Genomic DNA, 24,427 nt, shown 5'->3' with positions numbered 1-24,427 from the left:
GAGGCACCCAAGCACCCCAGAGAAATAGACTGTCATCTGATCACACAGTCATGAACTTGTTCCAGAGTCACATATGCCCCACTAAGATGAAAATTTAGGAAAGAAGTACTTTTTATCTCCAAAAATTCTAACAATTCAGGTTAAACTACTTCCTTCAATTATAACACAAAACTAATATTTAAGGTAGACATTAAATAAATGATGGGGAAAAGGAACTAAAATCATGTGAAGAATTTATTACTTTTTAAACACCTTTCCCTATTCTATCATGAATCTGTTAAATTGGCACCAAAGTACAAAATGTATAGCTTATCTGCACACACACAGAAAACCACTGCCTCTGAATGACAAAGACTGATCTGCTCTGAATCATTTTCCTGTTGCCATAGCTTCCTGGGAAGGTCCAGGTCAAGAACTGTTTTCAACCAAATACATATAAACACCGCACTCAAACGTCTGCTCATCTTCTGCAGTGCTCAAGTTCTAAGCATTATAAATGGCTATTATTAACTTTGCATTCAAGTTTTTGCTTTTTGCTATTTGTGAAAGAAATGAAACCCACTTAGGGAAGTGGACTGTGTAAGACTACAGTGAGAATTCTATCAATCTAGTTATAGATGCTAATCGAGGATTTAAAGCAATACATTTTTCTAACAATCCTGAAGCCTTGGGAGTCTGTGGTTTCTTAAATTTTTCTTTCAATATAGGGTGATAAAATGTGGACACATCCTCCTCCCCTGCTCCTACTGGACAGATGGCTTTTTCTTTCTGGATTTGGTATCTCAGCTTATCTGTCAAATGAGTGCTCAGATGCTCGATTTTGTCTAATCCAGGCACTGTCCAAAAACATTTACCATCTGGGGTACCTGGCTGGTTCAGTTAGTAGAGCAAGTGACTCTTGATCTTGAGGTGAGTTCAAGCCCAGTGGGTGTAAGCTTACTTAAAAATAAAAAAATCCATCAGAACACCACTAAGTATGGGGGCTATGAATTTAGCTATGTAATCTCAGGATCAGTGTTCAGTCTCAATCTCCTCTGGTCTCGAAAAGTCAAAGAGGACTCATCTTTTGCCCCAAGTTCTTTATTTCAGGTTTTCCTTTCTTTCTTTCTCAGATGAGAACCTTCCCTGTCATGGTTCTAAAATAATTTCCAAACACCAAGTTCCTTCACTTCAGAATATATCTACATCCATTTTCCCAAACACCTCAGCTATAAGCCCTAGATAGAGAAGTCAATTCAGAAAATACTAAGCTTACTCTAACCACATTATTTTTTTTTAAAGATTCAGCTTACTCTAACCACATTATTTTTTTTTAAAGATTCATTTATTTATTTGAGAAGAGAAAGTATGTGTGTGTGTGAGCAGGGAGAGGGCCAGAGGGAGAGAATCTTCAAGCAAACTCCTTGCTGAGCATGGAGACCAACACAGGGCTCAATCCCAGGACTGTGAGATCATGACATGAGCCAAAATTTAATCAGGCGCTTAACCAACTAAGACGCCCAGGCGCCCCTAACCATGTCAATTTTCAAGCTAGCATTACATTCACAACTCCACTCTAAAATACAAGGCTATTTTTAACCAAGTCTGAACTCCAAATCAAATCAGCTCAGTGGGATTAACTAATCATACTTAAATTCTATCTCCCTAATTAGAGCTAATGGGATCCAAAAGGCTGCCTTTATCTTTTGTATTGCTGAGAATCTTGTAGAATGTAGATACTGAGAAAGTGAGAGGGGTGTAAAGCCCAACATCAGTCTTCACTCCTCAAAGATGGATGTAGGATAGAAATGAAGGAGACCTTTCTCTCTTTTATATACTCAATCTTCTGCTGTTCAATACACAATGTATGCTGATCACCCCATTGTAATATATTTTATACATATGTAACTACAACCATTGTGGGATATTTAATTAAAGGTATTATTTCACTGGCATTCATCCACAACACTTTTTAAAAAACAGTGTATGGTACATTTTCTTTTCTGTATAGTGACTATAAATTTAACAATATGATTCACAACAAAATATGGTTTCTGAAAGATTTAAAAAGCACTGGTTGCCAAGTTTAATGTTGTATAAAAAAGCTCCCCATAAAATTCACCATAAAAATTCAAAAAGACTTACAGGGTACCTATTACGCTCTTGGCTCTACTGCTGAAGGAGTATACTTCAGTGGCAAAACTAATTTTTTAACAATAAGACTTGAAATTTTATCTGAAAAATCACCAGCTCGTAGGCAAAAATCACTGACATAAAAGAACTTATTCAAACCAGTATCCACTGTGTGGTCTGTATTTCAGCACTAAGGCAACACTGGAAGGGTATACTGCCAAGAAACAGCATGGCTTTAATCATCACAGTGGCCTAGAAGGAGAAAAAGTGTCTTTCTCTAGCAGAAAGACTGTAAGACTTGCTGTAAGGAAAGTGACTTATTTTGAATGCAGCATGAATAAAACACTCCCTCATCAAAGCTTTTAGGTTTTTTTTTTTTTTTAAGAATTCATTCATTCATTCACTCATTCATTCATGAGAGACACAGAGAGGCTGAGACACAGGCAGAGGGAGAAGCAGGCTCCCCACAGGGAGCCCAATGCAGTACTCAATTCCAGGACCCTGGGAACACAACCTGACCCAAAGGCAGATGCTCAACCACTGAGCCACCCAGGTGCCCCAGCTTTTAGTTTTGTTTATCAGCCAACAGAAACCAGTCTGTACAAAACAGACCCCAAAGATCTATTTCTGAGTTCAACATGTGCTAGACTGTGCAATTGCCTGGGATGGAATTAAGTGTCTGATAAGTCATTAATTCTAAATTCCGTACCTAAAAGAAAGCTATCATCAGCATACCATAGGCATGAATGTACAGATGAAATATTCAGAAGGAAACTGAAAAAGAATACTATCAGCATCTTAGAAAACAAATTTAGTGAAAACTAATTGGTTAGAATTTAGTTTTTGCTTTCATAATCCAAAACGCCTATTTGAAATCCATTTTTCCATAATAACTAAAATAAACCAGTAGACTTCTTGCAATCACTTCTAGCTTTAGGGATCTCTGGACTCAGAAAGCTGTGTTCAGGAGTCATTTACCAATACTGCATGGCATGCAACCTTCACAATTTAGGAAGATTATGTGAAGGATCAACCGGGAAATCCAGCATACTTACTTGAAAAGTAATCCAAACCGATGATCTGGTGGGTCAGTAGTGTCAACCTTGTATACAACCTTGTGTATACAACCTTGTATACACAGTTGTATATACAACCTTGTATTGTATTATACAATAATAATAGCACATCATTATTGTGACTTTTGTTCTGAATAAATTATTGAGATATGCTGGAGAAAAGAAATTGCCCTCCAGTTTTAAAGTCAGTATTTCTTTAGAAGAACACTCACCTGAAGCCTTTTTATGACAAGAAATCGCCTCTTCGTATTTCCCTGCAGCTAATAAACGATCTGCTCGTCTGCTCTGTTGATGAGCCTAGAAGAGAAACATTCCTAAATTCCTCTCAATTATATATATATAAAAAAAGATTTAAAAAATTCTTTTGACAAGATAAATAATGCTTTTTTCTGCCACACATCAAACCATCACAGCTATGTCTGTAAGGAATCTAATGGGTAGCTCCTAGAGCTGTAGCATCTGAAAGAAGTTAAAACTTCTCAACTCTACCAATAAACCATCAAGTTTCACACCACACACTTAACTCCTTCAGTAATCCACATTCTTTTACTCTTTAAAGATTAACCAAGAGTTGTTACCATCACAGATTATTACTTAAAATGTGTATTTAATTTTTAACAATCTCTTTTCAAAACAAATTATCTTGCAGATCCCTTCACTAGTCTGTATCATTTAAAAACTATAATCAGGAAATTACAGAAAACTCAAGCTTCTCTTATATCCCTTTCAACATTAAATTTACTATTCAAAATAGAAATTGGAACACTGTACAGCTGAGGAATTAATAATATGGATATTTAATATTACAGCAATTTTTTTTTCAGGTACCACTGACCAAAACAACAAACTCAGAAGTTCTGAAAGCAAATGACTGAAGTGCTCCAGAATATGAAGATAAATGGATTAATAAGTAGTTATCAGCCTCTTCACATCTGTGCTACATTTTAGGAGTTCCTACAACCTTATGAGTATCCCTCCCTTTCTTAAATAAGGAGATCCAGCAGACATACAGGGGCCACATATCTTACCCAAGATTATACAGTTACGCAGGCAAGGAGAAAGAAAGGATCAACTCAATTCTAGTGTAGTCTTCCTCACAAACTCACAGATGATTTAGCAAAGCTTATTAAAAAGAAGGGGGGGAGCACTGTATGCCTATGTACACAGGAGCATTAATCATAATGGCCAAAAGGTGGAAGCAATGCAAATATGCATCAACAGATCAACGGATAAACAAAATGTAGTATCCGTACACAATGGAATCTGTACTCATCCTTGAAAAGGAAGGAAATTCTGACACATGTCACAACAGGGATGAACTCCAAGGACATTAACGCTAATAATAAAATATAAAATAAGCCAGTTACAAAAATCAAATGCTGTATGATCCTGCTAACATGGTATCTAAAGTAGTCAAACTCATAAAAGCAGTAAGTGAGATGGTGGTTGCCAGGGGGTGGCAGGAGAGAAAACGGAGTTGTTGAAGGTGTAGAGTTTCAGTTTTGCAAGGTGAAAGGTTCTGGAGATCTGTTGCACAACAAGTGAATATACTTGCAACTATACTGTGTACTTAAAAATTATAAAGGGTAAATTTTATGCTTTGTGTACTTCACCACATTTAAAAAAAAAAATTTAAGTTTATTTTTTTTAAGTAATCTCTATACTCAATGTAGGGCTTGAACCCACAACCCCAAGATTAAGTCACATGCTCTTCCAACTGAGCCAGCCAGGCGCCCTTTACCTCAGTTTTTTAAGAAGGCAAAAAGCATAATCTGTTCTGTCAGGTGTAAAGTGATTTATCTTGAATGCTTTTCAAAAACTGCCACAGATGCCTCATAAAAACACTTCAGAGAATCAGTTTGGTAACTGAGATTAGAAATATTCTGGGCATGTTTGCAAACCATGCTCAATGTAAAACAGAGGTGAAGACAAAAGTAGAAAACACACTCTCAGCAATGCTTGCTGTTTACTTTCCCTTCTATTTTTGTAAGGAAGACACAGCAACACTCTTTAAAAGCAAGATCATCTATTTCAACTGTTTCAGAGGCTTTTTATTCTCAAATAATAATGAAACTCTTCCCTTAAGTCTCAATTTATTCCTGAAAATAATAATGGGCAAAATAAATGGCTACGGGCTTAAAATACTTTTAACTGAGCAAAAAATATGTTGTGAACATAGTATATTTTACAGTACCCAGGAATGATACAGATCTTTTGGGAAGAGAATATACATGAAGCTAAATTATGATCAACACGATTTCTCTAAGTAGTGTGTTCTGATAATACAGTTAATCCAAATGGCAGCCGATCAACAAGGTTCTAGGTCTAGGTAGTACAAGAAAAAGAAAGGGTAGAATTTGCAGGTGCCGTAATCTTTCTGAGCTTTGAAAAAAGCTTTACATAAGAGACAAACCTGCTCTGAAATTCAAGTGGATGGCAAAGTGCAGATCCAACCTTACCGCAAACCCATGGCTCTGGACTCAAGTCTTGGCTCTCCCACTAACCATCTAAATTATTTCATCCTTCAGGTTCTGTAAAATGATAGACACAGACCAGATTTTGTGCTTCAAGCTTTAATGGACTACAAATCACCTGGGAATTTCGTTAAACTGCAAACTAATTCAGTAGGTGTAGATCAGGTGCAGCTGAAGTGTCTGGCTCCTGGACACTTTGAGAAGCAGGGATGAGATGCTCTCTTAGGTCACCTCGCTCTGATGCTATGTCTCTATGATCTGTGTCTCTGATGACATTAACTGTTTTCTACCTTGTACTATACTTATGAAGCTCCCTATTTCAACTTCAAGCTCCGCAGTAACAGAAAAAATGGTTTCTTGAACACCAAAGAAACAATAAGTTCTCAAGTGGTGAGAACAGGATCTCCTATCTCTCCTGACTTCATTAAAAACTCCCCATGTAAAGTCTAATTTCCTCTGATCACTGCCAATTCAGGAGTTACAGCTTTTTTTCTTTTTCCTCTTTTTTAAAGATTTTATTTATTCATGAGAGACACAGAAAGAGAGGCAGAGACATAGGCAGAGGGAGAAGTGGGCTCCATCCGGGTACTCCAGGACCATGCCCCAGGCCGAAGGCAGACACACTCAACCAACCACTGAGCCACCCAGGCATCCCCAGTTACAGCTCATTTAAAAACACACCCCTACTCTAGATTATGTGGCGCCAAGCAATCAAATTCTCTACTAAAAAAAATAAAATAAAATACGGGATGCCTGGGTGGCTAAGTGGTTTGGCATCTGCCTTTGGCTCAGGTCATGATCCCAGGATCCTGGGATCGAGTCCTCCATCGGGCTCCCCACAGTGAGCCTCCTCCTCCCTCTGCCTATGTCTCTGCCTCTCTCTCTCTCTCTCTGTCTTTTATGAATAAATAAAATCTTTAAAAAAAATACAATTCCTACTAAGGTCTTTTAGACATGTAGCAAGCCCAGACTCTTTACAGAGCTCGACTGGTTGAAATCTCAGCTTGAACACTTACTAAACACATGAAATTGACTTCCTTAATTTTCTGAGTTTTTTTCCATCTCAAAAATAAGAGTATTGTGAATATCAAACTAATTAACAGACAATAAAAGTTTTGGCAGTACTTGACATTAAGCTCACAATGTAGTTGGGGAAACTAAACTGCTTTTTTTCCTAACTGAAAATATTATCGGAAATTTATTTTGGTAATACTTATTTTTATTTATTATTATTGATATTTCTTTTTTTAAAAGTAGGCTCCACACTCTATGTGAAGCCCAACTCAGGGCGTGAACTCACAATGCTGAGATCAAGACTTAGCTGAGGTCAAAAGTCGGACATTTAATCAACTGAGCCACCCAGATTCCCCAATACTTATTTTTAAAACAATCTTTAAAGAACCCTTTAAAATCAATTTCTTTAAATACTGTTCTTGGTAGAATCACAACCTTTAAATACATTAAGTCTATAAGTTTCCTTAGTAATTTAAAATAAAATAGAAACAATAAGCAATTGAAATGGAAACAGACTCCAAAAGCAATCTGGGCACTGATATATTTTAATTCTGGTAACATGTTTTTCTTTTGCCAAGTATTTTAAGATGCACTAGGATTTATGGAAAAGGCTTTATCATTATTTCACATTCATTCAAAAAGGATAAAAGACACTAGGTCTTTATGAATGGCTTCATTAAACAATTAAAAAAATGTTTAAGCCAAGAATGCATATAGTTTGGGTACTAAAGAAAACAAATTAAGGGGCAGCCCAGGTGGCTCAGCGGTTTAGCTGCCTTCGGCCCAGGGCCTGATCCCTGGGGCTCCCTGCAGGGAACCTGCTTTTCTCCCTCTGCCTGTGTCTCTGCCTCTCTCTGTGTCTCTCTCATGAATAAATAAATAAAGTCTTTAAATTTTTTTTTAAAATAAATAAAAGCACAACGCAATTAAAAAAAAAGAAAAAAATTAAGCCTAAATTTTATTTACCTTTTTCTTAAAGTATCATTATTGGCAGGAAATTGTTAGGCGGGAAAGGCTATCAATACTCTTCAAGAGCTTCAACTCTATTAACCCATTTTCTTGTCCCTCACCAGTAAATAAATGAGCTCAATTTTTTGTCTCTTTAACTCTGGATTTTGTATAAAAGCGTATAAATCTTAGGGCACCTGGGTGGCTCAGTTGGTTAAGCATCTGCCTTTGGCTTAGGTCATGATCCCAGGGTCCCGGATCAAGCCCCATGTGGGGCTCCCTGCTCAGTGAGGATCCTGCCTCTCCCTCTCCCCTCTGCTTATGCTCTATCTCTCCCTCAAATAAATAAAATCTTTTTTTAAAAAAAAAAAAGTGTAGAGGGGTGCCAGGATGGCTCAGTTGGTTAAACATCTAACTTTTGCTCAGGCCATGATCTCAGGGTCCTGAGACTGAGCCCCCGTGTCAGGCTCCCCACTCTCTCTACTCTGCGAGAGTATGCTTGTCCTATACCTTCTCCCTCTGCTCCAGTCAACACTTGCTGTGTGTCTCTCAAATAAATAAATAATAAAAATCTTTAAAAATAAAAAAAGTATATAGTTTTTTTTTTTTTTTAATTTTTATTTATGATAGGCACACAGTGAGAGAGAGAGAGGCTGAGACACAGGCAGAGGGAGAAGCAGGCTCCATGCACCAGGAGCCCGACGTGGGATTTGATCCCGGGTCTCCAGGATCACGCCCTGGGCCAAAGGCAGGCGCTAAACCGCTGCGCCACCCAGGGATCCCCAAAAAAAGTATATAAATCTTTCATAAGCATCCGTGTTTTCCAAACCAACAGAACAGAAACAAATTCATAAAGAGAACTGGTGGTTGCCAGAGGGAAAGGTGTGGGTTGATGGGTGAAATAGGTGAAGGGGATTAAGAGATACAAACTTCCAGTTATATAAGTCACTGAGATGAAAAGTGCAGCACAGGGAATGTAGTCAATGATACTGTAATAATGTTGTATGATGACAGACGTGACTACTTACTGCTTGCTTACGGTAAGCACTAAATAATGTATAAAATTGTTAAATCACTATGTTATATACCTGAAACTAACATAATACTATGTCAACTATAGTTCACAATAAAAAAAATCAATGTTTTCTGTCCTAATTATCTTTTCCACTCAAATATGTCACAGTTAACTAATCATTAGTAGTTGCTTCTCATAGGTATTTTCTTTTTTAATTCAGGTATAGCTGCCAATTAACATTACATTAGTTTCAGATGTACATGATTTGGTATTTGTGTAAACTACAACATGATCACCATAATAAACCTATTTATCATACCATACACTGCTACAAAAAACATTTTTTTAGAGGTGGGGAACAGAGGGAAAGACATAATCTTAAGCAGGATCCTCGCCCAGCACAGAGCCCCTGTGTGGGGCTTTATTTCAGGACCCTCTGGATCATGACCTGAGCCAAAATCAAGAATCAGACACTTACCCAACTGAACCACTCAGTCACCCCAAAAACTTTTTTCTTTGGATGAAGACTTCTAAGATCTACTACTTTAGCACCTTTCAAATATGCAATACAGTATTATTAACTATAGTCACCATGCTATACATATATCCTAGGACTTATTCATAATTGCAAGTTTATACCTTCTGATCTCCTTCATCCATTCTGACCACCCCCTCATTTCCATCTATGGCAACTACCAATGTGTTCTTTTATGAGCTTGTGTTTTGGTTTTGCTTTTTAAAGTTACATATATGTGAAATCGCACAGATCTGTCTTTCTCTTACTTCACATAGCATAATGCCCTCTATGTCCATTCATGTTGTCATAAATGGCCAAGATTTCATTTTTTGTGTGTGGCTAAATAATATTCTATGTATAAGTACCACACCTTCTTTATCCGTTTTTCCATCAATGTAAACTTAGGTTGCTTCCATATCTTGGCTATTGTAAATAATGCTTCAATGAACATGGGGTCCACATATCTTTTCAAGTTAGTGTTTTCATTTTCTTCAAATGCCCAGAAGTGGAACTGTTGGATCATAAGGTAGTTCTATTCTTAATTTGAGAGCCTCCATACTGTTTTGTATGTAATGGTTGTACCAACCTGCACTCCCACCAATAGTGCACAAGGTAATGGATGCTGCTTTTACGATTGGGTTACAAAAGACTGTCATTTCCATCTTGGTAGCACTCTCTCTCCCTTGCTCACTTTAATGAAGACAACAGTCATGTTGTGAACTGCTCACATGAAGGAACTGAGGGTAGTTTGCCAACAGCCAGCAAGGAACTGAATCTTATCATCAGTCATGTGAGTTTGGAAGCAGCTCCTGCCCCACAGAACCTTCACAAATGGGACCACAGCCCCAGGTGACACCTTGATGGAAGTCTTAAGAGATCCTGAAACAAAGCACCTAGTGAAGCCATGCCCTTATTCCTGGCTCACAGAAATTGAGAAAACAAACGTGTGTTATTTTAAGCTCCTAAATTTTGGGATAATTGGGTGTATAACTCATATACTAATCTTCATCTTTTATTATAAGTTGCTTCAAACTGTATTCAGAATTTTTTTTTTTTAAAGTAACCTCTACATCCAAAGTGAGGTTTAAACTCACAACCCTGAGATCAAGACTCACATGCTCTACTGACTGAGCCAGTCAGGCACTCCTAGAAATAGGTAATGTTTAAATAGGGAAAGCACAACTGGCCAATCCTCATGAGGATGTGATACTATATCACTGAGTACGGAGTATTAGATTTCATGATAATACAATCTCATTAAATTACTTTCTGGGATTTAGGATTTACAATAAACTGATGTAATTTTGCTGAGAACCTCTCAAATTCTCATGGAGATTTAAATTTATGATCCAGCTATGAGGGAGTAGCTGGCATTGGTTTATCTCCAGTTATAGACAATTACAAAGCTGGATACAATATATAAAAGCAAGTTTACAGACACTGAACAAAAAAGTACTAGAAAGCTACATTTTCAAGAAAAGGGAAAAAGCACAAGGTGAGACTTACATTCACCTGGCTTTCTTTCTGAGAGCACTTTCCAAAATATAGTGCAAAAAAATAAAACCCAAGCAGAAGGCAGTATCTAACTGGGAAGAGAGAGGGACTGGAGTCAAAAGGCTGGAATTTGAGGAGGGTCCAGCACTGGAGGGAACTGCAGTAATAAAAAAGACAACCTAAAAATAGGCATAAGAAAATCCTCAGGTCCTGAGCCAATGCCTAAGCTGCACAAGCATAGACTATAATTCCAGGAGGCCTAGCAGACACTGTGCAGACATTTCAGAAGCCAGTGCTGGGGAGACAGGTTGCAGTTTAGACCTGGACTGAGCATAGTAACCTTGGTGAACACCAGGGCTTCAATTAAGGCCCCAGGATCCCTAAGAGGGATCACACTCTCGGCTCTACGGGTAAAACGAAAACAGGCCCAAAAACCAAATTTAGACTAGATCACAGTGATCTGCCAGTATTTTAACTGCCAACCAGAACAAAATACTCTTTAGAAGAAGGTGCCTATTTCAGTCTCTACAATATATTGTCCACAATGTATGACATACAATAAACACGGTAAGCATGTGAAGCAGGAAAAAGTGACCGCTAATAAAGACAATGGAAATCGACTCTGAGATAAACCGTATTCTGGAAATAACAAAGTATTTGTTCCACTAGGTTCTCAAACTTAAGAAAAGGGAGTATGTCAAGAAAGTTTTAAGTGGTTGTAACTAATGTTGCCATTCAGGAATTAGCCAAATAATAGAAATCTGCAGATATAAGTAAAGCAGTCAAGCCTAATGAGGCAGAGGGAGAATTTGATTATCTTTGAGCCTCAGGTTCCCTACATTCCTAGACCCACCCACATTGTAGCCCTGCCCTTCTTGCACTTTTCTTTTGATTCCGGTAAGTAATCTCAATAAAATTATCCCTTTTGGCATAAACTAATCTGAAGTGCCTTTCATCACCTGCAACCAGTGAAAATCCTAACTACAACTAGATTACTAAGGGACTGCCTCCACAAAGAAGTACCTTCTACTTCCACATACTAATGGCTTTATTTTTTTAATAGATTTTATTTATCTGACAGAGAGAAAGCACAAATGGCCAGGGGGAGGGGGCAGGAGCCCAACATGGGGCTTGATCCCAGGACCTGGAAATCATGACCTGAGCTGAAGGCAGACACCCAACTGACCCAGCCATCCAGGGGCCTCCTAACTGCTATAAAAACAAATTAAAATACAAAACAAAACAAAACAAAAAAAAAACAACTTCTATTATTTTCCATTTATTTCTGGGTCCTTGAGGAAAGCTATACATAAAGATGACCAAAAAAGGAATAAATACAATGTCAAAAAGACAGAGGAAAATGTAATGTACTCTTGAACCTTGTGATAGAGTCTTCAATAGAGAGCAAAGAAGAAGCCACATTCACCCTTTCCCAATAAATTCACTGTTAAGTCTCCTATGGGTAAGTAATATCCCCTAACAGTAAGCACTGAATTGACCTGTCAAACTAATGTAATACAATTATACTTAAGATAACCGCTCAAGTGTTTAAAAAAGTCCAGGACTTGTTTTTGATTCTAAGGATCAATTTCTCCCACATGCAGCTCTCCAGTATCTTTTTACCCCCCACCTCATTTTCAGTGTAGCTTACTTTTCTTCGGAACCGCCACCATCTGCTATGAAGACAAATCATAGGATACAATTCACCAATGAGTTGTGAAATCAATTTAGTGGGTCAAAACCAGGATTTTAAAAAACCTAACAGTAAGTAATTAGAGTAAATATTTAAACTCTAATAGTAAATATTAGAATTTTAAAAAACCTAATACTAAGGGGTGCCTGGGTGGCTCAGTTGGTTAAGCGCCTGCCTTCAGCTCAGGTCATGATCCCAGAGTCCTGAGAAAGAAAGAGCCCTGCCTGAGTCTGGGCTTCCTGCTCAGTGGGGAATCCGCTTCTCCCTCTCCCTGCCACTCCCCTTGCTTGTGTGCTCTGTCAAATGAATAAAAAATCTAAAAACAACAACAACAACAAAAAAACCCTAACAGAAATATTACATAGTAAATATTAGTTTTGTTTTGCATGAAATTTATGAGAGCCCCTGCATTTTGCACAATTCCAAGAGGCACATGCATAATGTGGCAACTCTGCAGTAATATATACATATGTATGCATATACTGGTCATTATGTAAAAATCTCACTGTGGATCACCATCAAAACAAATGCGCAAACACTGATCTAATAGTAAGATCACTATTTTAATGAGAAGTTTGCTTTCAAATCCCACTATCACCATTTACTCTGCATTTCAATGTCTTCATCAGTAAAATGGGGAAATATACAGCTACTAAAAAGACAAAATATACAGTTGACCTTAGAACAACATCGGTTTGAACTGAACAGGTCCATTTATACGTGGATTTATTTTTCAGTAAATACAGTGCAGTACTGCAAAGTATTTTCCTTATGATTTTAGTATTTTCTCTAGTTTACTGTGAGAATATTGTACTTAATACATATATCATACAAAATGTGTTAATCCAATATTTATGTTATTGGCCAGACTTCTAGTCAACAGTAGGCTATTTATTAGTTAAGTCTTTGGGGAGTTGGGAAAATTGGGACAGCAGCATGGAGAAGAATGAAAGTGGAGCACTTTCTTACACTATACATAAAAATAAATTCAAAATCAATGAAAGTCCTAAATGTGATAGGAAACTATTAAACTCCTAGAGGAACAGGGAGCAGCAGCCCCTTTGACACTAGCCATAGCCAACTTCTTACTACACATCTTCAAAGGAAAGGGAAACAAAATAAAAAATAAACTACTGGGACTTCAAGGAAACAAACAATCAACAAAATTAAAAGGCAACCCACAGAATGGGAGAAGATATTTGCAAATAACATATCTTGGAAAGGGTTAGCATCCAAAATCTCTAAAGAACTTATCATCAGGGATGCCTGGGTGGCTCAGGACGTGATCCAGGAGTACCAGGAGTCCCACAATGGGCTCTCTACATGGAGCCTGCTTCTCCCTCTGCCTGTGTCTCTGTCTCTCCGTCTCTCATGAATAAATAAAATCTTAAAAAAAAAAAAAGACCTTATCATCAAAACCAACATCCCCCAAAACAATCCAGTTAAGAAATGGGCGGAAGACACAAATAGACATTTTTCCAAGAAGACATCCAGATGGCCAACAGACACACGCAAAGATGCTCAACAGCACTCATCATCAGGGAAATACAAATCAAAACTGTAATAAGTTATCTCATGCCTGTCAGAATGTGTTGGTAGAATGCAGAGAAAGGGTACACTATTGGTGGGAATGCACCCTGGTGCAGCCAATCTGGAAAACAGTATGGAGGTTCCCCAGAAAATTAAAACTATCATACCACCCAGCAATTGCACTACTAGGAATTTATCCACAGAATACAAAAATAGTGATTCAAAGGGGCACATGCATCCCAATATTTATGGTACCATTATCAACAATAATCAAATTATGGAAAGAGCTCAAATGTCCATCAACTGACGAATGGATAAAGACGTGTTTTATTAAAAAAAAAAAAAGTGTTTTATATATATACACGTGTGTGTGTGTGTGTGTGTGTACAAAAAGAATGAAAGGGGCAGCCCGGTGGCTCAGGGGTTTAGCACCACCTTTGGCCTAGGGTGTGATCCTGGAGCCCCAGGATCGAGTCCCACGTCGGGCTCCCTGCATAGAGCCTGCTTCTCCCTCTGCCTGTGTCTCTGCCTCTCTCTCTGTCATGAATAAATAAATAAAATCTTTAAAAAAAAATCGATTAAAAAAAAAAAAAAAAGAGGGAGATCCCTGGGTGGCTCAGGGGTTTAGTGCCTGACTTCGGTCCAGGGTGTGGTCCTGAAGTCCCGGGATCGAGTCCCACATCAGGCTCCCTGCATGGAGCCTGCTTCTCCCTCTGCCTGTGTCTCTGCCTCTCTCTCTCTGTGTGTCTCTCATGAGTAAATGAATAAAATCAAGAAAGAAAGAAAGAAAGAAAGGAAAGAAAGAAAGAAAGAAAGAAAGAAAGAAAGAAAGAAAGAAAGAAAGAAAGAAAGAAAGAAAGAGAAAGAAGAAAGAAAGAAAGAAAGAAAGAAAGAAAGAAAGAAAGAAAGAAAGAAAGAAAGAAAGAAAGAAGAATGAAAGCCTGCAATTTGCAAAGACATGGATGGAACTAGAGGGTATTATGCTAAATGAAATAAGCCAGTCAGAGAAAGACAACTACCATATGATTTCACTCATACTGGAATTTAAGAAACAAAACAGATGACATGAGGGAAAGAAATTAAAAGAGAGAGAGAGAGAGGAAGGGGCAGGCAAACCAGAAGAGATTCTTAACTATAGAAAATAAATAGGGTTTGGGACACCTGGGTGGCTCAGCAGTTGTGTGTCTGCCTTCAGCTCAGGGTGTGATCCTGGGTCTAGGGATCGAGTCCCAAATCAGGCTCCCTGTGAGAAGCCTGCTTTTCCCTCTGTGTCTCTGGCTCTCTCTCTGTTTCTGGCTCTCTCTCTGTGTGTCATTCATGAATAAATAAAATCTTAAAAAAAAAAAAAAAAAAGGTTTGCTGAAGTGCGGGTGGGTGGGGGGAATGGAATAAGCGAGTGACGGTATTAAGGAGGGTACTTGTGATTGAGCACCAGGTGTTATATGTAAGTGATGAATCACTAAATTCTACTCCTGAAACTAGTATTACACTATATAGGGATGACTAGGTGGCTTAGCGGTTGAGTGTCTGCCTTCAGCTCAGGATGTGATCCTGGAGTTCCAGGATCAAGTCCTGCATCCGGCTCTTGCATGGAGCCTCCTTCTCCTCCCTCTGCCTGTGTCTCTGCCTCTCTCTCCGTGTGTCTCTCTCATGAATAAATAAATAAAATCTTTAAAAAAGTATAAAAAAAAATTTACACTATATGTTAACTAGAATTTAAATAAAAACTTGAAACATTAAATAAAGATTATGATCATGAAAAAAGGAAATATTTAAGTGTATGTAAATACTAGTAATGTAACAGGCATGTTTAAATTATGTTCTTATTTATTATCAATATTCTTTACAGGGGAGGGGGTGCCTGGGTGCCTCAGTTGGTTGAACGACCAACTCCTGATTTCAGCTCAGGTCATGATCTCACAATTGTGAAACTGAGCCCTGCATTAGTCTCTGCACTCAGTAGGGAGTCTGCTTGAGCTTCTCTCTCCCCATCTGCTCCTCCCCCCACACCATTTCAAATAAACCTTAAAAAATTCTTTATGATTATTGTTGAATATCCAGAAAACATAGAAAATAATAAAGGAATGTACAGAAATTTAAGGAAAGTAGTAACTTCATAAATAAAAATTGACAGTATAATCATATAAAAAAAAGTCTTGGGACCCCTGGGTGGGCTCAGTGGTTGGGCATCTGCTTTCATCTAAGGATATGATCCTGTAGTCCTGGGATCGAGTCCCACACTGGGCTCCCTGCATAGAGCCTGCTTCTCCTTCTGCCTATGTCTCTGCCTCTGTGTCACTCATGAATAAATAAAATCTTAAAAAAAAAAAAAAGTCTTTGGGTAGTCAGAAGTTTTATGTGCATTTTTTGACCTCATAGGGGGGCCGACACCCCTAATCCCCACGTTGTTCAAAGGTCAACTGTATGTATAAAATGCCTGATGCCAACCCCAGCACTTAGTTATTGTTGGGTAAGTCTTAGTGCTCTGCCATCATCTTTTCCCAGAGAGCTTCCACTGAGCCCAATGTAGCTGTGACAGGATAAACTCTACTTGAATTTTTTTAGGGCAACAAGAAGTGGTGGTTCAAAATAGCCTCTTTTTGACCTTCAAGATTTCACTGCCACCATAAGTAAGATGGGATAATTATAAAGATTCTGGGTATATACAAGGTCATTCTCTGGACCATGATACCTGATTCCTTAGATGAGAAATGACTAGAGGGAAACTCAGTTACTCAACAAAACGTTCTCAGCACTCTTAATAGAGCCAAACACACAACTGGGCCACACAGTCACATGGACCCTTGTCCTCAGAGTCTGCAGAGTAGGTAAACAAAGTATGAGCAACAGTCATGTGTAAATTATGGTCTGACATCACTTCCCAAATACGCAGTAAACAAATCAAAGAACTATAAATTATCTCACACAAGTCTTGACATTTGCTACCAGCACTCACTTTGCCAAAATTAAATGGAAAGAAATGCCTAAATATACACTAAGTGACTTTATAATTTTTCTGTATTAAAAATTGACAAAAAGAAAAAAGCTGATGAAATAAAATTTATTCAGTCCAAAGACTAGTTATTCCCCCACCCCCAAAAATGGAAATATGATTTCGTTTTTCATTTAACCAATTTCAAAAACCAGAGAACTAGAACACAGTATCTGTATTATATATTAAATGATTTTTTTTAAAGTTACTTATTTATTCATGAGAGACACAGAGAGAGAGAGGCAGAAACATAGGCAGAGGGAGAAGCAGGCTCCCTGTGGGGAGCCTGATGAGGGACTCGATCCCAGGAACCCGGGATCATAACCCTGAGCCAAAGGCAGATGCTAAACCATTGAGCCACCCATTGAGGTGTCCCTAAATGACTATTTTGAACCAGTCTCTTCTGTATCTTAATCTACTGCCAGGAAATAAGCATACACAGTCCTTACTGTAAACCTGACATAAAAGAATCAATACCAAAACAAAGAAGTTGTGATCCACCAATCTAAGTAATTACTTAATTTCTCTCAGTCTAGTCTCATTTTTCCATAAAACTGGGAAGCAGTTCTTCCTAAATTCCAAGGATGCTCTGAGGATACATAATTATAAACCAGGTACTGTAATAAATCCTTATACAACAAATCTGGACTACACTAGAATGTCATTAGAAAAAGGATACTGGGATTTTCACAGGCACTCATTAACTCATAGCATGAGAACTATTTCTCATGTTCAGTCAACTGGATACTGAGTTAACTGCTGACAAAAAAAAAGTGATCTTAAAACACACACACACAAAACCCAATCTTTTAAAATTGAGTGGCAAATTCACAGGCCTCCCAAAGGTACAGAGCAGTTAAAATGATCCAAGTAAATGTTAATCTCTTCAACTGTTATCTTCCAATAAACAGCTAGGCTAGGACTCAGATCTTTCAAATCGCAAATGGTTTAAGAATTCAAGATGCCAAATTTCTGATGTTTGTCCACATACATTTTATGGCTGGATTATGGAATTATGCTAGCCTGCTTAACAAGGCTCTAGCCAAAATTCTGCCCTATAGAAAGATAATACTACTGTAACCATTAAACTAATTTTTCCTAAACTGGGGATTCTGCTGCTCCATCTACAGCTGTCCCCCAGTGCCAGTCTTCTCATAAGCTACCACACACTAGTAAGGCAGTTGGCTGGTGTTATGCTGCAACCTGTAGCCAAATAAAGTGACGCTAACTGGAACTGAACCAATGGTCACTTTGCAAGGACACTTGAACTTTGAAGCACTCTGTAAACTGGTTATTTCTGTGTGAAGTTTCAGTATTGAGTCATCCATCCATTAGATCTCACTGTAAACTATACGTTGCCTTAAAAACAAAGAAAGTGCAAGATATGTCCCTGGTTTTTAAAAAATTCATAAATCTCATCCAGTTCTTTTTAAGTGTAAACAATTCTTACCAATAGGGGCAGGCTCAACTTAAAACTGGGAGGTGCTTCTCACAGAAGCTAACCTGGCACCAGTCATTTGGGAGCAGCTTTTTAGGTCCTAGAATCAATCTTAGGCTTTTCAAGCTCAGCAAGTCCAAGTCTTCATTTTACAAATGAGATTTTAAATTAAGAGCTTATGGTCTGGTCACTACAACAGCTAACTCTGTACTGTACACTGTACTAGGTACAAGGTACTGTTCTAAACCCTTTACACCTATTTACCCCTTTAATCCTCACAACAAACCAGAAACAAGGTGAGGTCAACTAATTTGCCCAAGGTCACACAGCTATTAAATGGCAAAGCCAGAACTGAAATCCAAGCAGTCTGGCTCCAGAATCTATACTCAAACCACCAAGCTCTACGGCTTGTCTGCAGAACGTTTGTTAAATGCAGCCTGGGGCTCCTCCACGACACCAGGGTTCAGAGTTTCAACTTGAGACACTAATTCTCCATGCCTCCCTTTCTCCAACGCCACCGCCGCCCACCAGAGCCCGCCATCGCAAAAGAACTGCACACCTGACTCCAGAAGGTCCTCCTGCCTGTCTACAACCTTAAGTGATCTGACGTCTGTGTCCCAAACAGGCACCCTCTAGGAAACCAAAATATGCAGTAGTCAGTCAGAAAAGAACTCGTGTTGTTTTAATGGGAACCTCTGAAATGCCTAAAAACAAGTAAACGGCCTATGAGCGCTTTTTCTGAGAAAGGCAAACATCTACCCTATTGTGCCTAAAGTGATCAAACGAAGCTAAAAACAGGGACGGCCCTGTTTTTTTTTTTTTTTTTTTTTTCCTTCCCCAGCTGTCTCTTAATTTGAGAAGGGAGATTCTCAGTTTACGCATCTAAACGTAGGTGAGAAATGGGTGGAGGGAAAAATAGGAGAGAGTGTGTGTGTGTGTGTGGGGGGGGGGTATTACTCCCACCTCTCGGACTCCAGACCCTGTGTGTCAGAAGTCAGACCCCGCACCACACAGCCCGCCGCCCCGGCCGGCTTCAGTGCCCCTCCAGCTGCAGCGAGGTGGCTACGTGGCGCCCGCAGGCATTGCCTCCAGCCTCAAGAGGAGGTGGCTCTCTCCGCTGGTGGAAGCCCCTCGCTCGCGGCACGGCGGCAGGAGGGGCCCCGGGCCGGAGGGAGGCGGGACGCGACAGCTTCCCGGGGCTGCGTGCGCGGCGCCGCTGGGGGACCGGCCCCGCCGCACCCGCCTCCCCCGCCTCCCGGCCTCGGGGGTCTGCAGCACGCCGGAGACGCGACCGGATCCTGAGGCAAAAGCTCCTGACGGCGGCCACGACCCCCTGCGGGCTACTCACCAGGTTGAGGGGTCCTTCCATTACTTCCATAGACCCCGGGGCAAGCGGCGGCCTGAGGAAGTGGAGCGACGGCGCCGGGGCACATGGAGAGGAACCGCAGCAGAGAGGGCGACGCGGCGGCGGCGGCAGCTGCCCTCTCCGCGCTCGGGGAGCAACAACCGCACCACTTCCTCCTCCGGTGGCGCGCCGCGGCCCCGCCCCCTGCGCCGCGGCCACGCACGCGTCATGGCGTCACACGTGGCTGGTTCAAGCTGGGAGTGAGGACCCGGAGTGGGTGGGGCTCAGGGAAGGCGGGGCACGGACCGGCCCGCGCTTGCCTCTGGGCGATCTTTCCTCTCGCGAGAGGCGTATCTTCAGCTTCTGGACGGCGTCTCTGACGTCACGTGGGGGTGGGCAGCCTTGTTGAAACTTAAGTAAAATGGCCGTCTTATACTCTTGGCCTCTCCCGTTTTCTTCCAGTGTGACTTCCCCCAAATCTCTGCTTTGCTACACCTTTCTTTGCTCTCCTGTTCCCATCTTTATTATTCTTGCATCTGATTGATTTTTTTTTTTTTCCAAAAATCAGACTTGAGCAGTGCTATACCGGGAGCTGGACTAGATCTCCCCCTGGAGGGAGACAAACGAATGATTCAGAGCTCTCTGCCCTCTAGGTGTTAGCAAACTAATTAAGAAAGGAATATGGGTTACAAATAGCCAAATAGAACACTTCATTAAGTTAACAGGTATGTGCTAAACAACTCTGCTGGGTTCTTTTTATCAAGGAATTCACTTGACAAAAAATAATTGTGATTTATGTTGTAAAGGGAACAGATCAGGAGCTGGGATGGAGGCACCATGAGTTGGATGGCTCCAAAGAAACGAATTTGCTCAAGAGCTGTGTGAGCTTGAAAGAGGACCCCAGGCTTCAGGTGAGGCCTCAGCCCAGCATACACCTTGATTGCGTCCTTGTGAGATCCTGGACAGGGGACCCATGGAAGCTGTGCCCAGTCTCCTGACCCATGGAAATTGTGAGATAATGCATATTCTTTTAAGCCACTAACTTTGCAATACTTTGTTATAAGGCAAACAAACAACAACAAAAACAAACCCCAATTACAGACCTCTTCAAGGCAGTAGAATACAGAGGCACAACTTTCTTGATAAACTGTAAACATGAGTAGTAAGTCCACCAGTGGCTGGCTGTGCAGTGGACAGGTTTAATAAACTTAGATGGCAGCTGGACAAGGAAGGAGAGTATGATGCATTCAGGCACTCAACAGTGAGAGAAACTTCATTCAGATTAGCAAAAGAGAGGACATGATGGATATACACAACCATATCCAAATGGTGACAGAGACATTGCATCTACCAGCCCTAGTTTCTGCCACTTGCTGTCACCCTGTTGACCTGACCAGCCGCAGGCTATGAAGAGTGTGCTGGACATGGACATGTCATCAAAGTAAAAGGTCGCAGGCCTACAAAGACTTTAGAGCTGCCAAGCTGATTCCTTTGAAAGTTGGGAAACAGTAGATGCACCCAAAGCTTGCCACTGACTGTTTTTACTACTTTCAGATTTGTATCCTTTCAGACACATGCACAACTTCTTTACCTATTAGGAAAAGCCCATTAATCTCCTGAGACCATCAATGGAAGGTTATAGAAATCCTCAGGCCATCATAGATGGGAACACAGTGGACATGCCTACTAGTGAGTCAGAGATGAGAAGAGCTCAGCACTAGGCCTGAGTGCTGCAACTCAGCAAGGTGGGGCCAGAGTCCTTTGGGAGAACATTTATTTTTTAAGATTTTATGTATTTATTTGAGAGAGAGAGAACATGAGCAGAAGGTGGGCAGAGAGAGAGGGAGAAGCAGGCTCCTCACTGAGCAGGGAGCTTGACGTGGGGCTCCATCCCAGGACCCTGGGATCATGACCTGAGCTGAAGGCAGACATTTAACTGACTGAGTCACCCAGGTGCCCCTGGGAGAACATTAAAAAGCTGCAAAGCTTCTGTGCTTTCTGTGTCTCACTTGGAAAATGCATTTCATGTTAAAGGATCCATTCCTGAATGGGCCACCAATGATGGACTTGCCACATTGGAAAGGTTCCTTTGTTTCTCCAGAATTTACCATGAGACTCAATTTCAAACATTCCTTGTATATAAGCTGCTCTAATCTCATACTCATCTATAGTGTCATAATAGTCCAATCTCTTCTTGAATGCTCGCTACACCAATCAAAGAGTGATCTGGTGTGATCTACTTTTAATGATCAGAGAATTCTTCCTTTGTTTGAACTATAATCTGTCTTCCTATGACTGCCATGCCCTAAGTTTGTATAAATCATTGTAGCACCTATGTGTGAACAGGCGCACGATCTGTTCCCTGCTATCAAAATGTAACATGTGCATACCTTTGCAATTCCTACAGAAATACTAGCAGAAGTACAGAAAATTAAGTTATGCGAGGAGATTCACTGGGGCTTTGTAATAATACTTTCCCTAGTTCTAGAATGGCTCAAGTAAATCTGGAAGGACCATTTGGCAGAGATGTTGTAGAGGATGTTGCTGCATCAAGTGGGAGATTGGATTGATGACCTCAAAGGTTTGTCTAGTTATAAGCCTTTGGTGTGCTCAATTACAGGAAGAGAAGAGAGCAGGCCCTTCTGGTCTCCTGCTCCATCTTCTCTACCTTTGTTGTTTCTTTCCACTCTACAGGAGTTCCATAGAGAAGGAGATCAGGATAAAGCCAGTGTCAGGACGCTTCACATGGTCCTTGAGGTGTCTTGTCTGGGGGCTGTGGATTATGCTGATTATGCTGTGGAAAGGGAACTCCAAAATGCCGCCCACACCTGCTGTGCTTATCAACTGCCAAGTGAATCCACCCAAAGCACAGCCTCTTCTGTGGTCCCGAAACCTACAAGCCCTGCCAAAGGGTCAATAACAGAGGTAACAACAACAGTGCTGGGTGCAGTAGCAACCAAGTCTGATCAACACAGCAATGTCAGGAACAGCCAGCAAGGGTCCAGTGGTCCTTAAAAGGTACATCCAGACCTGATGGCAGGGTATGCACAAAGAAGTACGACCAGGTGAGGAATTGTTCTGTATCCAAGCAAGGTGGCAGGTATGTGGTTGCTTACTGTTGGAATTTCCCCTATTTAACTGTGTCTGAGATCAGGTGACCTTACAGTCTTTGACAGCCAGGTGACAGTTGTGATGAAGTTGCATTGCCTTAGAAAAAAAATTTAACCAAGTTTCTTTCATTTATGTTTACCTTTTTATGTATGCACAAGAGTGATATAGGGCAAAAATACATCTAAGTCTGAAGGACCAACCTCTTTCACTATATATAAAATAAAAACTCGAGTGATGAAAACAATGGCTACATTTCAGTGAAAACCAGTTTCCTGGAAGAGTTGGCACATAAGTGGATAATACTCCTCTTTCCTGTACTGATTTGGTATGAAGACTCCTCTTACTGCTTCATCATTCCTTGATTTAAAAGGAACCACCAAATCCTTCCCTTTTCCAAATTCATCATGAACAAAAAGTAAGACTGTCTTTAGCTTTAGGGGCACCTCAGTGGCTCAGTTGGTTAAGTGGCCAACTCGAGGTTTTGGTTCAAGTCATGGTTTTGGGGTCTTGGAATTGAGTTTACAGGGAGTCTGCTCCAGGATTCTCCCTTATTTATTGGGAGGGATTGCCCTCCTCCCAATAAATAAATCCTAAAAAAAAGAAAAAGACTGCCATGGGGGTGCCTGGGTGGCTCAATCAGTTAAGGGTCTGCCTTCAGCTCAGGTCATGATCTCAGGGTCCTGGGATCCAGTACTGCATCAGTCTCCCTGCTTAACAGGGGAGTCTCCTTCTCCTTCTCCCTCTCCCCCTATTCATGCTCTTTCTCTCCCTCCCTCCCTCCCTCCCTCTCTTTCTCACTCTCCCTCTCAAATAAATAAATAAAATCTTTTAAAAAAATAAAGAAAAGACTGCCTTTAACTTTAGATAAGACTGTGGTTTCGGTTGTTTGTTTTTAACACTGAATGTGATGTTGAACAGAGGATAAACGTTATCTTGCTTCAAGTTGATTCCAGTGTTTCTTGAAGATTTAAATTTCCTCTTTTTCCTAAAACTTTTTATCCCCATTTCTCAATAGCAGTGGTTTAACTTTGTGTAAGACTAGGTTCCAGCACTTACATATATGCTTGCTCATTTAATTCTCAAATTAGTGACTTGCCCAATGTCATAAAATTGGTAAATAGCTGACTAGGCCTGAAATCTAGGTCTGTCTGGCTGTAAGCCCAGTACTCTTTCCACTACACGCAGCTAAATATCTACTGGAGTGACATCGAATGTTGGTAATAGCAGAAATAGACTGTTAGGGTAACCCACTGTAATTACATAGGTTATTTTGGGTTTTCCTAAATTCACAGTCCTGAGTACCAAGAGATTCAAGCTAAAACTGGAGTTACTATTGTTAGTGGCTCTATTCTCCTCTGGGGTATTTGCCAAGAACTATTCACAAACCAGACTGGGCAGGAACAGGCCTTGTGAGGGAGGGGGGAGGTAGCCGTGAGGTCACAGGCTCTAACTCCTTGGACTCTGAGCCAAGCTGTCCAGTTGCTTCAGCATGAGCCAGGATGAAGAGAGCCAAGTTAGCAGGAGTCAGGCATTCTATTCAACAAAGTTCAACAGAGGGGAGGCCAAGGAAAGTAGAATTTCAGGGCAGGTTTCTTATCCAGTAAGCTGACACCTGGGAAAAGTCAGGCAAATAAAGGCAGAAAGGCAATGATTCAACCAACTTTGTAT

At 40.3% G+C, this 24,427-nt stretch overlaps 1 protein-coding gene and 1 long non-coding RNA gene across 10 annotated transcripts in view; one reads left to right on the top strand and one right to left on the bottom strand.

Annotated features, from left to right (window-relative positions):
- NRBF2 (nuclear receptor binding factor 2) overlaps positions 1 to 19,856 on the bottom strand; it is a 32,981-nt gene extending 13,125 nt beyond the window's left edge. The window contains exons 1-2 of one of the 2 annotated variants that reach the window (XM_038534064.1): positions 19,652 to 19,856; positions 3,401 to 3,485 (exon numbers count right to left, since the gene is read on the bottom strand). In XM_038534064.1, coding sequence (XP_038389992.1) covers positions 3,401 to 3,485; positions 19,652 to 19,681 — 115 coding nt within the window. In that variant the 5' untranslated portion in view covers positions 19,682 to 19,856. The remainder of the gene's footprint in view (positions 1 to 3,400; positions 3,486 to 19,651) is intronic. The other variant, XM_038534065.1, reaches the window with a different exon arrangement.
- A 167-nt stretch (positions 19,857 to 20,023) lies between these two features.
- LOC102152465 overlaps positions 20,024 to 24,427 on the top strand; it is a 46,087-nt gene continuing 41,683 nt past the window's right edge. For 3 of the 8 annotated variants that reach the window (XR_005357899.1, XR_005357897.1, XR_005357896.1), the window contains exons 1-3: positions 20,025 to 20,373; positions 20,455 to 20,559; positions 22,343 to 22,713. This is a non-coding gene — a long non-coding RNA (uncharacterized LOC102152465). Of the gene's footprint in view, positions 20,374 to 20,454; positions 20,659 to 21,246; positions 21,394 to 22,342; positions 22,749 to 24,427 lie in introns of all 8 variants that reach the window. The other 5 variants (XR_005357900.1, XR_005357898.1, XR_005357895.1 and 2 more) reach the window with 5 other exon arrangements.

Source organism: Canis lupus, chromosome 4, assembly GCF_011100685.1.
Source record: "Canis lupus familiaris isolate Mischka breed German Shepherd chromosome 4, alternate assembly UU_Cfam_GSD_1.0, whole genome shotgun sequence".
In the NCBI taxonomy this organism is placed as follows: domain Eukaryota; kingdom Metazoa; phylum Chordata; class Mammalia; order Carnivora; family Canidae; genus Canis; species Canis lupus.
The sequence above is the reverse complement of the archived record's forward strand: the minus strand, read 5'-3'. Positions and strand labels throughout refer to the sequence as shown.